General features: G+C 35.0%; 1 protein-coding gene across 1 annotated transcript in view; it reads left to right on the plus strand.

The window, feature by feature from the left end:
• Window positions 1–17,208, plus strand: part of Ptpro (protein tyrosine phosphatase receptor type O) — a 224,369-nt gene that overhangs the window by 149,837 nt on the left and 57,324 nt on the right. Inside the window, exons 8-12 of the mRNA XM_048787184.1 lie at window positions 4,259–4,379; window positions 5,075–5,268; window positions 6,195–6,306; window positions 9,704–9,855; window positions 10,959–11,079. Of these exons, the coding sequence (XP_048643141.1) occupies window positions 4,259–4,379; window positions 5,075–5,268; window positions 6,195–6,306; window positions 9,704–9,855; window positions 10,959–11,079 (700 nt within the window). The remainder of the gene's footprint in view (window positions 1–4,258; window positions 4,380–5,074; window positions 5,269–6,194; window positions 6,307–9,703; window positions 9,856–10,958; window positions 11,080–17,208) is intronic.

The following is a 17,208-nucleotide window of genomic DNA, read 5'->3' on the forward strand; positions in this document are numbered from 1 at the left end:
TAATGACAAAATCAGACAGAAAGACAATCAAATGAAGAAATGGTAGAAGTAAAAGACAGAATATTTATGGGACCTTCCCAAAGTCACATAGCTGGTTAGTATCAGAGCAGTGGCCAACACCCAAATGATCTGAATTCCCAGCCAGTTTCTATGGATTGCATATGCTGCCTTACAGGAGGTTCACCTTCACCATCATCCTGACAGAGTCCAGAGCACAAACTCTAGCATCAGACAAGTGTGGGTTTAAGACCTGATTCTAACAGTGAACACCGGGGCAACTTTCTTCATCTCTGCAAGTCTTGGTGTCTTCATCTGTGATTTGGAGAGAAGTCAATTCTACCTATGGAATTTGATAAAAATAAAAGGACTCTTTGTTTAATTCAGCATTTGGAACATAGTAAGCGCATAAAAAGAAGCATTAGCATTTATTACTATCCAGATTTAGTTGGATGCTTTTTGAGTCAATGGAGGGAGGTGAAGCAGCTCTGGAGTCCTCTATAGAAAAGTCTGGAATATATGTATAGCTAAGAGCTAATGGAGGAAGGACCACACAATAGAATAAGACCATTTCAGACCCAGAAGAACCATCACTATAATATAGCTCTACCCTACTATTTAAACAGTCTATTTCATATTTCTTCCCGCCATGCTCTCTAATACATTTTTCCTCATATTTCTTGAGCTGAAGAGGGATAGTAATGGGGCCTATTTGGAGTGAGACTGAATTCAACTGAGTTCTCAGGATTGAAACTTAAACCAGTCAAGAAAAATTCGGAAATGCTAAGATAGGTGGAAATTGATGGAAGGAATATAGAGTTATCTTGTAGGGAATAAAGCTAATGTTATTTAGTAAGAAGAATGCAGGAGCATTTACCTTCCCCCCTTCAACACATGTCTAAAGAGGTCCAGGATAAATAAAAAGAAATGGATATAAAGAAGATTTCTGCATCCCCACATTCATTTCAGCATTTTTCAAAGTAGCCAAGAAATGGAATCAACCTAAGTATTCATCAGCAGATGAATAGATAATGAAAAAGTGGTATATACCCAGAATGGAACACTATACAGATGGGAAAAGGGAAGATGTTGAATAAAGGCTACAAAATTTCAATTATACTGGAGGAATACATTTTAGTGAGCACTTGATGGTAACCACAGGTAATAATCATGTATAGTATATTTCAAAATTGCTAAAATAGATTTTTAACAGTCTTACCTCTAAAAAAATGATACACTGGTGATGTAACAGATAATGTAAATTAACTTGATGAAATCTTTCTATTATATATATATAGATCAAAGTATCACATTCTACCCCACAGGTACCTACAATTATTCTCCAGGTATAAATAAATAAAAAATAGGCATAGAGTAATAGAAGTATAAACATAAGCTGGAAGCTTAGCAAATATTTAGAAATGAGGGATGCATTTGTGTTCATAATTTTTTGTTACTAAGGCAAGTAATTTGCAATACCATTTTCTTTAAAGTGATGTGTGTGTGTGTGCGTGTGTGTGTGTGTATATGTGTATATATATATAATTGCTTCTAAAAAATGTATCCCAGTATAATTTATCTGGTATAAATTTATTTATTTACTTATTATTTTTAAGAGGTATGGACAGATTTATTTAGGACAGAAGAGACACATTCAAAGGAGAATGGAACCCATCTTGAGAGCAGGAGACAAACAGGATGAATGTATAGCAGCATATTTAAGTGGTTATGATTTCATGTATTTCTTTGAATAGTTAGAATCAACTACAGCCTAAAATATTATTAAACTAAAGGAACTTTAACATCACCCTGAAATAATCTAAGCTCTTTACATCCTGTGTAATTCTGAATATTCTAAGTAGGCAAAATGAGTGACTGTTGATCTAAGTTAGCATTTACTGGTACAGTAGAAAGTTAATAACATGCTGTAGAATTCAAAAGAAGAGTTTGGAGCAGTGTTCACAATATAAGACATATATGGCTCCATGACATATTATTGACGTATATGTGCTAAAGGAGAGTTTAGAAGAATTCCTGCCAAAATATCAGGACTTGTGGAATGAGAACAAAAAAGACTTCCAATTTATGTCATTTACTCTTCTGCTGTGGGAACAATATTTATAATGAGCATGTGTTTGTTTTGCCACTTAGAATTTGTTTGTTTGTTTTTAGACATCTTACTATGTTGCCGAGGCTGGCCTCAAACTTAACATCTTACTGTCTCAGGCTCCTGAGTAGCTGGGATATAGGCAGGTGCTGCCTCATCCAACTTAGAATATATTTCAAAGATATGGAATAGTCCTGTTTAGTTACATATAAAATGTATGTTCTCATTCACATTGTCTCTTTAGAAAATTCACTAACAGCTAAGGATACCTGAGTCACTTTATGTATAAGTCTTCCAGTAAAATTGAAAATCTAAAATGTGAGCAAAAAACACTGATACAAAAGAGTGTAAATAGAAAAGAAAGGATAGAAGAGCTAATTTATTAATCAGATTTAATCTCACTTTAGTCAAACCAATGGAATGGGAATTTTGGTGTGGTGCTCCGACTGCTTTTATACAAAGCAGTTTGTACCAATTAAATTACACAATTTCTACCATTTATAATTTGTTTCTAATATTAGAAGAGATTAAAAATTCACTTTATAACATCAGTTAAATGTTTATCCTAAAAAAATCTTAATGAGACTTTTAAAAACATTAGAGTATAGAGGCTGGAGTTGTGGCTCAGTGGTAGAGTGTTCGCCTAGCATGTGTGAGGCCCTGGGTTCAATCTTCAGCACCACATAAAATAAATAAATAAACAAAATAAAGGTATTGTGTCCATCTACAACTAAAAAAATTTTTAGAAATCAGTATAGTGTATTCTCAAAAGACAAAGAATGGAATCACCATCTGACCCAGTTATACCATTCCTTGATATTTATCTGTAAAAATTAAAGTGAGCCTACTTTAGAGATACAAGCATAACCCATCTTAATTGCAGCACAATTCACAATGACAATTTATGGAATCAGCCTAGGTGTTCATCAACAGATTAATGAATAATAAAATGTGACATATATAAAAAATCAATTCAAAAATTACAATATAGATAAACTATTAACAGTACTGTTCTCATCGATTTATATTCCTTCCTGCAGTGATTCTGCAATTGTATGTATCCCAGGTGCCAAAAAAACTTGATTATAAGAGTTAATATTTCTTGATATTCTGGTTAAAGCAATCTCATGACTCTTTGAGATATGTGATATTATTATCTATATTTTATCAATGAAGAGACCGACGTAAAAAGTTTAACTAATACATAAGAAAATCCCCAGGCATATACAGAGTTTGATGTCAAGCAGCCTGAATAGAGAACCTGTGTTTTTCCCATTAAGGAAGATCATCTTAAATATTAGAGGCACTGAAGTCAAAATAGTTCACTTCCTAACTACTAGTTGAACCATAAATCCATGTGCATTTCAACATTCAACTTTAATAAATCCATTTTGTTCATCTTATACATTGTCACTATTGGACTCCATATGGCATTTGATACATAATCAGTAGTTTTCCTTTTTTTAGTGAAAAGGAGCTCATCTAAATGAGAAATGTTCTCCATAACATTATTTTATAAGATTACCAACATACTTGCTAAGTGCTTACTGCTGTATTTCTACATTCTGCCAGTGACTTGCCCATAGATTAGAGGTCCCAACAATAAGCTTCTATTGCCAACAGTGAGTTTCAGTATGTGACCTTGGCCATTCTCTGGCTTTACTTTCTCAATCTATTAAATGAGTGATTTGAACTAGATAATCTCTGAGGTCATTTCCATCTTTATAATTAGATATTATGTGCTTCTAAGTGACGAGAAACTAAAGACATTTCTGCACCGATCTTCGCATGTAATCAGCTGACACTACAATTTAGCATGTCAGACTGTCCTTATGGTATTGCTGATTTGATTATGGTTAGAGGCTGATGTGTCTCTAGTGTGCAGAGCTACAATTGACATTGATGCATATAAAGCAGTTCATGGGGCTTATTAAATCCAGCCATAGAATTGGAATGTTCTGGGTTCCCTTCAGGGTTCACATAAACTATAAATCATCCTAAATTTGAAATCTGACCTTTCCCAGCATAAGCAAAGGCTTCTGGATTTCAAAGTCACTGTGGTTCCTCAGAGGCTCTGAATACCACATAAGCTTCTGCAAATCCCACTCTGAAAACCCATCTCTAAATAAATCTTATTGGGTTTTTGGTTTATAGGTGAACTCAAGCAAACCTATTATTGAAAATCTGGTTCCTGGTGCCCAGTACCAGGTTGTGATGTACCTAAGGAAAGGCCCTTTGATTGGACCACCTTCGGATCCTGTGACATTTGCCATTGGTAAGTTCCTAGCAACAAGAATGACTTATCTTTCTCAGACTACTGGTTGGAGGGGTGCAATGTGCAAGCTTGAAATCACTATCATTGCATAAGGAGTACCTACACCAGTTCACCCAATAGTCTACCTTCCGAGTATAGTGTACAGTAATGGAGGATTGCAGCCAGGACTCCGTCCCCCATCTCACAGGCACACACATTCTTACAAACATAGATGCCAAAATCCTCCAATCCTCACTTCCCTCCTATAAAATGACATAGTATTTTCATATAACCTACACACATCCTCTTTAAACCATTTCTAGATTACTTATAATACTTAATGCAATAAAAATGCTGTGAAAAGAGTTGTTATACTACTTTATTTAGGAAATGAAGACAAGAAAAAAAGTCATTCTACACAGATGAATTTGAGGGAAGAATATTTTCCATCTATGATTGGTTAATCCCACAGATGTGGCACCCACTGATGCACAGGGCTTACTGTAAGGAATGACTAGAACTGAACACTTAGTCCATCCTTAGCATTTACTACTTGGGGGAAAAAAATCAGATGCAAATATATTTACTTTGGCTTTCAATGATTTTGTCAGAAGGGTAAAAGCCTTATTTTTAAGTAGAAGTTTGAAGCCATGGCTGAGATATTCAACACATCTTCTCGGCTTTCTATCCTTACTCCCTACCCCTCTTCTTTTTAGTTCCCACTGGAATAAAGGATTTAATGCTCTATCCCTTGGGCCCAACGGCAGTGGTCCTGAGCTGGACCAGACCTTACTTGGGAGTGTTCAGAAAATATGTGGTTGAGATGTTTTATTTCAACCCTGCAACAATGACCTCGGAGTGGACAACCTACTATGAAATAGCAGCGACGGTCTCCCTAACTGCATCTGTGGTAATCGCCCCTTAACCAGCTGTCACACTTCCCTAGGTCGACAGATGTGTCACAAAGAAGTGATTTGTATATCAGATCATTTTGTAAATATACAGAGGTAGTTTGCTATTTTCAAGGCTTTTAGTTATTTTTGCTTTTAGGGTTTGGGGTATTTGGGGTTCTGTTTTTGTTTTTAAGAGAGAGAATTTTGTGAAACTACCTTCCCCTTCCCCCCCCCAATGGAATTTGTCAATGAACACTTTTTTTTATTGCATTTGCCCAAAGCAGAATAGATTTAGAAAGTGTTTATTGTGCTTCTCTGGTCCTAAGGAGGAAAACACAAAAGGTTTCCCTCAGGCCTTCAATAGTTATTTGACCCTGTTGAACTCTAGTGACCACTCTTTCTGGAATCTACAAATTGGTTCAATACCTATATTACTGGGCCATTACAGATGGTTTTCACAAAACTATAAATGATTTTCTCCGTGAGACTAAATAATTTTTTAAAGTATAGGTTACCTGCAGATTATGCGTGAAGTACACAATTATCCTCTACCCTGTGAGGTCTGTAGTAGTTATCACCCAACAAGACTCTGGCTCATGATCCATGTTGAAAGAATACAGACTTGTGAGAGGTCACTTGTCTAATAAATAGGGAGAAGTACATGTATGGTTACTTACAAACAAGTGCTATTTCAATGTGTATTAAAATTTAGGAAATTGCATACTGAAGCCAAAATTGGAAATATTTGTTTATCATTGAATCATCTTCAAAAAAATTTAGTTTAGTATTTTATTATGGCTCACTTCCTTTCAGAAAGAATTACAAATACAAGACACAAAAAAAGGAAAATAAAAATTTTATTATGACCCAATGAAAATGCACTACTCCAAAAATATTACTTTCTTCTTAGTCCTTTGTCTCTTTGCTTTTTTGCCCCATTCAGAGAATAGCTAATCTGTTGCCAGCATGGTACTACAACTTTCGGGTAACCATGGTGACATGGGGAGAGCCAGAACTGAGCTGTTGTGACAGTTCCACCATAAGCTTCATAACAGGTGAGCATTGTGTAGGAGATGGTTCGATGACAGAGAACCTTATTTTGAGCAGATACTAAGGGGCCACATCTCCAGAAAGGGTCAGTCATCCACCCAGCACTGAATGAGCATCAATTTCATGGGAGATAATATACTTGATTCTGATCATTTGTTATTTGTTGAATTGATAACCTTTAAAAATTAAGATGTCATTTTTATTCTTAGTTGCTGCCCTTGACTTAGTTTTGCTCTGATAATTGCCCTTGACATGTGCTTCCCAGTTGGGATTGATTAGAACAGGGGTATAGCAGCAGAGCCTTCGGCTTTACACAGCACACTCAATTGACCTTACCCATTCAATGAGTATATTTGTTAGGCAACATCCATTTCCTTATAATTAAGCCAGTTTTAAAGTCACAGCCTGGCTGTGGTAGAGTACATTGCAGGAGTTTAAAGTAGGCTTTGAACAGAGATCTCCTGGAGCAAGTTAACTTTTCTACACCTCAGGTTTTTTACGTGCAAAATTGAGAAGACAGTGGTATCAATTATCTATTATTATTATGTCTTATTACCTCTTTATTGAAGATGTTACTTAGCAAAATACATTGCTCAAAGTTGAGGTACTTAAAATACTATTTAGATCACTGAGGAACTTAAATGATATAGTTATACCATCAACAGTTAAAGAAAACAATGAAAAGTAGAAATTCATCAAAAAAAACATTAACCTTGTTGTTTGAACTAAGAGATTTCAGGAACTTGTTTTTGGACAATACACTCTACTTGTACAGAGTTGTACTGAGAGATTTATTGTTAATTAGAATTATTAGATGATGAATAGTTTTGCCAAAATCCTTTCCTCGTTGGACATCTAGCTTTCTTCTGTTCAAATTATTAATGAAACAAATGAAAAGAAATCAATCAGATGTGAATTCTTACACAATCAATTTACATGATATGTCATTTTCTTTACAAATCAATATCCAAAGTACTCTTTTTTTTCAGATGTTAATAGAAATAATTGCATATGTAAGTGAAAAAAAAAAAGACTAAGAAAAGGAGAAAATACCAATCCTTGGAAAATCACTGTGCTAACCTCTTGAATGCATTAATGATCACATATTTTATAATTAAACTTCACTGTATCAATAATTCTTAGAGTTCAAGTTTCTTGAAATTAGCTTTCAGAGAATACTGTTTCCTTCTCAGGCAGAACAGCTATCTGAAAAACTCAGAACCAGTTTCTGCTCACTTCCAGCTACAGAGCTTGAACAATTATCTTAATGGTCCTGAGCTCTTGTTTTTATCAGTGTATCTAAAATATTGCCTGATATTTGGTTAATAGAGCAAAACTTTGTATATTCAAATACCACCTTAACAGATTCTTTGCAGTGTCTCAGAGAGGGACATCAGAAACAAAATATCTTAGGAGTCACCATTCTGAGTGGTTCAAGGTGTGCCTTTTAAACTAGGGAACTGAGCTGGAGTAAAATGTATAATAGTCAAGGTGCACATAGAAATCTGGATTAAAAAAAAAAAGTGGTTAACAAAAGAGTTATTTACCTTGATGAGCAGTTAACAGTCCCCGGCACGCTGGTCTTTAGGAATTTCTTATCTTTTCCTGGAACAAACATCTCAGCCATACTGACACCAATGGTCTAAAGTATTATTATCTAAGCATATTAATATAGATGTTTTCAATTCTCATATCCATAAGTATAATACTTCATAGTATAGTGTCAGAATTAAATATAAATCACTATTAAAGTATATTTTATACTTATTTTTTAAAGCAATGGAAATTATATTCTTTTTTGGCCTTTCTTACAGGATTTCAAATAAGGATCTTATTTATAATAAATGAGTCTTTCATGCTTTATTTCCCTATGAAATTTAATTTAATTTCCCTATAATATTTCCCTTTGAAATTTAATCTAATTGCCAAATTGATATAAAAGGAAATAGGAATAAAATATTTGAATTAATTGTGATTAATTAGAACCTCAATTCCATTATCTTTGTCAGGCAACTTTGCAAGCCAAGTCCATAGTTAATTGGGCTTGGATAGCAAATAATGATTACTAAACAAACAGTGACATCTGGTGGTCTTTTAGCACTATGATGGATTTTGAAGCAACAATATGGAGTACAAAAACCTGAAGACCGGTGCTTGTTGGGTTTGCTATGCATTGCCGGGTTTGTAATTTTAAAAAGTGTTCTTGTCCTCACTAAAATTAGAACATGAGAAAATATCCTTTGAGGAAATACATGTATAGGTATTTGGATGTGATAAAGTACCCTGGAATATCTTAAAAAGCTATAAAGAAGCCACAGCTATTTTTTCCTATATTAGAATAATCTGAAGTAAGATGTGGGTATTGTTGATAGTTCATGATTTATGTAAAGCATGCTAGAAATGCTAATTCCTATTACCTATGAAACAGAAATGTGTTTTTATTTATATACAGGTATTAAAAGTTTTCAGTGAATAATTGTTTTTGAAGGCATAGTCAGTTATATATGTTTGTTATGAGTTCTACCAGCATACTAATGAAGAGAAAGCTTCATGATTTACATAAATGTTCCTCCCATTTTTGTTGGCTTTGTGCTGCATTTCAGAGAATATTTCATAGTTGTCATGCCAACTTACATGTATAAATTAAATGTTTCTTAAAATCTTTAGAATTACCAGGTTCATTAAAATATGCTTTCAGAGCTCATGTTTTATAAATCTTGTGATGAACTCTGCTCCTAAATTAGCAATTTTTTAAAAATTTAACTGTGTTAGGATGTAAAATAAGCAGTGTTAGAATTTAGCTTTGTGGCATGATTTTAAAAAAAATTATTCCTTCTCCTTTACCACTTAATTTGGGCAGTACTTCTTGAAACCACAGGGCTGGACATTGTCAATGATTCTGTCTTGTTATCTTATGGAAATAACATTTGCCTTCTATCCTACTTAGAGAGCTACTATGTATTCTGTTCCTCACCTTTCTCTCCTTTTGCTCCTTATTCCCATCAACATCTTCACTGTACCACAATGGAAGAGATTTTATACTGTAGGACCCCAAGTTTTCCAATACTGCTTGGTTAATAACTTTACCAATGCCTACTAATTGACTGAAACAAGCATACCCAAGCAAGAAAACATACTAGGAACCCTGTAACTGGATCACATAACAGGGGGCACCATTGGGTCTAGCTGTCTTGTGTTTGAGTTACACAAGATGAAGTCCCATGAAATAAATGTCCACACTGTACCCAGTGTTCTCTGCTTCTGAGAGATCCAGGAGTCCCCAGGCCATTGCCTGATGTTAGCTTTAATTCCCTAAAATGTTTCTATATGGGATTTCATCCTCTCCTGATAAGTACTTTATTAGTCCTTTGTACTAAGTTGTATCTCTTTCCTCCTTCATAGCCCCAGTAGCTCCAGAAATCACTTCTGTGGAATATTTCAATAGTCTGTTATCTATCAGCTGGACATATGGAGATGACACCACTGACCTGTCCCATTCTAGAATGCTGCACTGGATGGTTGTTGCAGAAGGAAAGAAGAAAATTAAAAAGAGCGTATGTTTTTTTGAATTCAAATATTAGGCATCTCAACATTTAGTAGCATGGACTATTAAAAACCACTAAGCAAACATTTATGTAGATAAACATATGTTTGTATACCAACTGGCACTGTTTGGGCTCAGGAAATAGAACAACCCAAAATTACATTCTTTCTTATATAGAACTTATCTTTAATCTCTAATAGTGAGTTGTAATAGCTGAGATAACTATTGGTTTAATTTATATTTAAAGTTATGATTTGAGATCATTCTTCAGGATTCCAAACATTTTCAAGAAAATGATAATTAACAAATTTCAATATTTTCTCCATATATCACCAACACCTAAATATTTGGATACACTGGGGATATTGATTTCTTCTCTCCAAGTTTATTAGCTTTTAAGCATTGTGTTCATTAGGATACAGACTTAAAGTACTATAATAAAAACAAACAAACAAACAAAAAACAAAATACAAGTTTTTTGTTGTTTTTAATTATAGCCTAGTATGGGTCACCCAGGTCCTTTCTATTTTCCTGCTCCATTTGCCAGTATGTGGAGTTGTCATTTGCACAGGAGAAGTTCATTATCATTTCGTCCATCCTGCAGTCTGCAGAAAGAAGGCAAGAGAGGACATGGAGGCCCAGCACTTATAGAATATGAACTCGCTCATTGCACACATGATCACATGCCCCCCCAGCTGCAGGAGAGGATGGGAAATGTAGTCTTTGGGTAGAAAGCCATGTCTATAGACATAGCTAGGTTTCTTCTGAGCCTTTCAGAATGTGTGTATTGGTAACAACCCAACAATATCTTTTCTAAAATCTGCTGCGACTATGTGGGAAAACACTAGAGCAATATCTATATCAAATAAGGGAATGGATTACTGAATTGTTTTATCTGGAGTGGATATACATGTTTAAGTCTCCTTGCATTTGGCTCAAATGAGAAATTTGTATAATTTTCAGAGAACATAACTTATATGTAATATAAGTAATATAATTGTAGATCACAGCACAAAACAGAGAAGGAATGGTGCTATAGCCTTGTAATTGTGTAGAATAGTGTGCTGGTTCATTCAGTAGAAGTTTAAGCCCTGGATTTGGATGTTCTTCCAGGTAACACGAAATGTCATGACTGCGATTCTCAGCTTACCTCCGGGAGACATATACAACCTCTCAGTAACAGCTTGCACGGAAAGAGGAAGCAACACCTCCACACTCCGCCTTGTCAAGCTAGGTAGGAGTATATGGGCAAGTGTAGAAACTATCACACTGGGAGAACTGGTGCTTGATCCCTTAATTCAGTCAAGGACTCAATGAAATAATAACTGAAAAGAGCTAATTCTCTCTTGTAAAGAGGCAGAAGGTAGACATTTATACTACCCAAAAATATAGTTAAGTTAGAATAAGTTTTTGTGAGTAAAATGTATATTATGCTGGGAGACAGGTGTATTTACCATTCTTAAAACCATAAATGAACACAGTTTGTTTTAAAGATGGATGTATGTTAGAGAATATCTAGTGCAGTATTTTTAACTGTTAGACAACATCCCCTTTTCATATAAATGGCTATTAATTATCTTAAATAGACACTCATAGCTAAAATAACCCACACACTAGTTTTTTTAAAGTTGTTATAATTTCATATGAATATAAAATTAATATGAATGAAAAATATTTATAACAAAATAATAGAGTCCCCTATGTATGTGTGTTCAAACACAGCTACTCTGAAAGACTTATGAAGTTGCCTACTGCATACACATAGCTCAAATGAACAAGTTTATGTTTGCAAGAACTGACCAGTAGTCCTGATAATTTATAATTTTCAGAAAATATATCCATAAATATATAAAAGAATATTTTTTAAATGATGGAAGGAACAACTGAAAATAAATTAATTAATAATAAATAACTGAGAAAGCCCAGATACAAGTGTGCCCTAGAATAAATCTAGAGTTAGAGTAAATCAGAAGAAATTAGAAGTATTTGCATATGATGAGACCAAGAGGTAGATGACCTTAATGTGGAGATAACATAGCAAGAAAACAATAGACTGTGGATGAGGGAAGGTGAGGAAAGTAGGGTATTCTCGCAAATGAGCTGAAACTTACTGTGCAGTAATGTCAAATAATTCTTTATAATTTGACATACAGCTTGGAAGTGACACTGTGTAATACAACATGTATCTTCTAGAGTAAAATAGTGACTACTAGAAACTAGGAAGGGTAGGAAGGATAGAGGAATAGTTGGATAATGGTTATTATATATTAAGATATACATTTAGTTTCTGATCCTATAATTGGCAGCAGGCAATGGAGAATGGATTGGCAAAAAAGTTGTGTTGTTGACCTCTTGGGACAGTATCAGTATGAAAACAACTCAAAAGTGAATTCATAATTTCAATAGGTAATGTTCACAACATAGATCTCTTACCACTTTTATATCTCAAAAATTTTAAATATATGGAAGACAATAACAAAACTATTTCCCAAATGGTGATACAGTTTAGTGATATCAGGCTTTCAGGTGTCTATTAATTTATAATATGTCCCTGAATCATCTTTGTTATCTCATATGTTCATGTGTGCAGCTATGAGTAAGGAGTGCTTTATTAGTGGAATAACACCATGGGTAGCATTGTGTCTGTGAGGAATTTTTAGAAAATCTCCAACAAAACAAAACAAAAGCTAGCTTTCTTTAATTCATTCAGTAGGCACATTTCTCTACAACTAAAGGCAAAGGGTACTGAGTCTTGAATCCTTTTTAACTCACACTTGACATGATGAAAACTAAATTCTTGTACTAAACCCCTTTAAAATTATGCATCATGTAGTTGGAAATACATGATGTTTTGAAAAGATACTATGGGAAGAAAAAGTACATTATTGAACAATTTTTAAATGATATCTTCCTAATCCATTTAAATATGACAATTTTCTTCTTAATTATTTTACTTAATTCTTTGAAATTTTTTCAATATCATTGCAGTAAAGTACATGAAATTTATTTTTATGGTAAATTATTCTTGTGTGACATTCTGAAGTCATGTGGCATATAGGAGATGAGACAGTTTTTTATTTGAAATTCTCCTGCTCATTGTGGACAGCCAATATTTGTCAAGTCCCTGTATTCTGACTACACAAAACATTCCTGCATGTTTCCAAATACATTCAAGGGAACAGTGCTTCTCACTTTGGGAATCAAGTATAGGGTTGTACACTGCAGGTAATCTATTCCTCTTCACTGGTGGCCCATGCTTGAATTTTAGAGAATACCAACTTCCAACATGGCATCATCTACTTATTAAGATAAAAGCTTACCTTCCTATTTCAGATTGTGTCTCCCATGAATTGAAAGGTCAGTTCAAAAATCATTTCCAGGTAACCAGAACTACTTGAAGATTTCACTCATGTCCTCAGTGTCTTTCTTTTCCCAAGCATTATTATTACATGTAGCTGTGTGTTTGAGGTCCTGGCTTCTTTCTCCAATTAATTTGTATAATCAATCTCCTTTGCAATTCAAATTCAGAGTGTGCTTACCAAAATAACATTTTCATTGGACTTAGTATAGGCTTCTCTGTCATTCTGATGATATTGTGACATTACAAATGACTTATGGAGCCCTGAGAATATGGGGAGAAGTTATAACTAGTACAATTATGTCTTCATTGGGAGTGTAAGTTGAAAATCAAGATGCTTTCTCAAACATCATGAGGTCTTGAGTTTCCATGTTTGCCTGATACATAGGACTGTCTAAGCCAACTGGTAAATTTCCTTTAAACTTTTCAAGAGTAAAAGGCAAGTTCCTAGATAAATTATTTCTATGAAATAAAAAAGCTTTTCTTTATTAATATCTTAATAGCAGATGGAATATTGTCTCTATCTTGTTCTTCCCTGAAAGACAATCTATACATAATATGCCTAAATAATAAACTAAATAATCTAACTTTTTATCCTTTTGATAAAACATTCTATTTTTCATTACTAATCATGTTATTGTATTTTATTAGCTCTCCCAATTTTTAAATTGGACACAATACCTTTATTTTATTTATTTTTATGTGGTACAGAGAATCGAACCCAGGGTCTCGCATGTGCTAGGTGAGCACTCTACTGCTGAGCCACATCCCAAGCCCCTAGCTCTCACAATTTTCCATAACACAATGCCTTGCCACCTAGAGCTGCTCAATATATATTACTGAATTGAATTGAAATAGTAGACTTCAAGGTTGAAAGTAGTAGCTAATATTTAACCAAAATAATTTCATCTTTGATAGAAGTGAAATAGCATTGTGCTTTTAAAATAACTGAATGGAAGTTATTTTTTGTTTCACAAAACTTCATACCATTTTGTTTCTTCACAGTGTTCATTTTGGTGTTCACAAAAGTCATATTAATTCTACTTTACAGGAAAATAAAATTTTGACACACAGATTTTCATTTCAATCAGAATGCTCTTGTTAAAGCTTGGACCAAAACTAGCTGGGTTAACCAGCATTCCAGCTTCTCTGACAGAGGTCTCTTTATGCTATGTCTATCATAGGAGGCAGGATTTAGCTCTGTGGAAAGAAATTAAACTACCGATGACTATAGTATAACATAAGTTAATCCAAGATGACATGTGCAAAGGTAAAGAGCCCTTTCTCAAAATAATTGCCAAGAATTTTCAATTATAATGTCAACAGCAAACATCCACATTAAGACACATACCATCAGTGGTGCTATTTACAGAATGTTGAGCCAGTCCTCCCACAGGGAATTTCTGAATGCCTGCAGTTTCATGGTACTATGGTGGTATGTGATGACCAGTCCCTTTGGATGTCAACACAAATGTTAAAAATTAAATCTGTACCTAAGACCTGTCGTGTTGGAAGAAACCACTGGTCTGCACATGACTATGTTTTCAACCAATAACCAGTCATATCTCCAAGTCTTGGTGAATCCAACTAGAACTTTGGGCCAACTTTAGGAGGACTTAGGAAGTTTATATCAGAGAATCAGTTTTCCAACCTTAAAAAAAGGAGGAAGAAGAAAGGAAAAGAAACAAGAATGGTAAATGTTGGACATTTACAAGACAGCTCTGTGCTAATAGAACATTCACTTATTAATTCATCTCACAAATATATATTGACAGCCTTGCAAGCACTGGTGAAAAGTCAAACTACTTGTAGCAATGAACCCAAAGCTTTCTTTCACAGAAATGTCCACAAATAACTTATGATCTAGTAAAAGGAAAATGATAAGTGTTTCACAGAGCATTAAAGCAGGGCACTGTGGTACAGTCACTGTGTGGTTAAAGGTTTCTTTGAGAGAGCCATCAAAGCTGAGGTCTGAATAACCAAAGAGGATCATCCACAGAAGGTTGGGGAAGTGTGCTATGTGGAGGGGATAGGCAGAGACCAGATTGTACAGGATTTTGAAGGCATTGAGGTAGAATTTTACATTTAGAGCCATGGGACATTTAGAGGATTTAAAAACATCTGACCTACATTTGAAACAGTCCCTCTGGTAGCTTAAGGGAGAAAGGATGGTTGAGTCAACAACCAAAAAAGGGTTATTTGTCCCAGTTTAAAAAATAACATTCTAATCTAAATAAGTCCCATGAGAATGGAAACCTTGACTAAAGTGGTTATAATGGAGATGAAGAGAAGTGGACAGAATTGTGGAGCTATTTTGAAGGTTGTGTCAACCTTTTGTTGGGACAGAGATAGGAAGTGAGAGAAAGAAATTGACATTGACTTCTAGGCATGGCTCTTGAGCAACTAGGGTGGATGGTGGTACAATTCATTAAGATGGAAAAGTCTTGAAAAACTAAAGGAGCAGTAAATTTGGGGTAAAGTAAGAATCAAGGATTTTTCTTTGGATATAAATTTGTGATAACTGTGGGACATCAAAGAGCAGAGGTTAAATAAAGAGATTATTGATAGATGTGTCTGGAAATTGAGGAGAATTTCTAGGCTGGAAAGATCATTTGGGGGCATCTAAGATGAGGTCACCAAGTAATAAGATGAAACAGATGAGCAGAAAAGCCCTGGATCTAGCCTACAAGAAACACTTCAGCACTTACAGATTGAGCCCAGGAGAAGCCAGCAAGAGACACTGGGAAAGACTAGCCAGTGAGGAAAGAAAAAACCCAAAGACAGGATTTGCATACCACCATTGTGAAACTTCTGCTTTTTCCTGCCCACAGACTTGTGCAGGCAGAGTCAGGACAGGAATCCTGTACCGCCAGTGCTTGGAGAGGGTTTGGGGATGGCTGGGTGCTGTGCTGCCTTGCAGCACAACAGAGCCTAGGAAGGCTGGACCCACTCACTCTACCCCTGGCAGACCTGGGTCTGGACACAGGATCAATTCTTTTTATCTGTTTTCTGCATATTTGTTCCTGAATTGGGTTTTCTCTAAAACCTTCATTTCCTTCATAACACATGTAACAAACAAGGGAGGATCCCCACACCCGCTCTGTGGTTTTCTGTTCCCTTTTTATAATTTGGACATTAGGACAACATTAGCTTGATTTTCTGAATCTCAGTCATGAAAATTTTTGAATAGATTAGAAATCTTTAAAACATCATTTGGCCACAGACAAGGGGAAAAACAGAAAAACAGAAACACTTTGAGATGTTTAGAATTTGGGAAGTATTGGATCCCTTGTCCTCTCTTTCTTCGGTAGATTGCAAATAATTATGGAGATTAATAAACTGGGTTTTCTGACCAGCCTGTTGTACTTGTGGTCTCACTCCCTCTTAAGAACATTTGTTTATCATTTTGTTGAAGCCATGGAGTTTACAATTTTGGAAATAGTTGCTTGAGTATACGCAGTCCTTGGTTTTAGAAAGGAGTGGGTTAAGTGTGTGAGTCATACCTTACTGAAGTCTGAAGTACCACTCCCTAGCCACCCTTTCCTGGAATCCTCTCCTAGTATATAACTAATGATTTTTTTCTTATTCTCTCCCCCCATACACACACAAAAAGAGCCAAGTAAGTTGAGAATGTGAATAAATGGTGTCAAATAGCACAGAGAGAAAGAAGATTAAAAAATGGACGAATGAATGAATGGATGGGAAGAAAAATCGAAGGAAAGGAAACAAAGTGTGCATATCTGTAACATTCATTATATACACATCCCCGTTATACACACATACCAGTCTCTCCTCTCTCTCTCTCTCTCTCTCTCTCTCTCTCTCTCTCACACACACACACACACACACATACACAACAATAAAGTCATGTACTTTTTACAAACGCATTCATTCATTTTATCAACCACCAAACATTTAGTCTGCTTTTACTATGTGCCACACACTATTCTGGGTTCTGGGTATACACAAATAACAAAAAATTTTGGCCTGTTCTAGTACAAAAAA

Source organism: Marmota marmota, unplaced genomic scaffold (genome assembly GCF_001458135.2).
Source record: "Marmota marmota marmota unplaced genomic scaffold, marMar, whole genome shotgun sequence".
Taxonomy (NCBI): domain Eukaryota; kingdom Metazoa; phylum Chordata; class Mammalia; order Rodentia; family Sciuridae; genus Marmota; species Marmota marmota.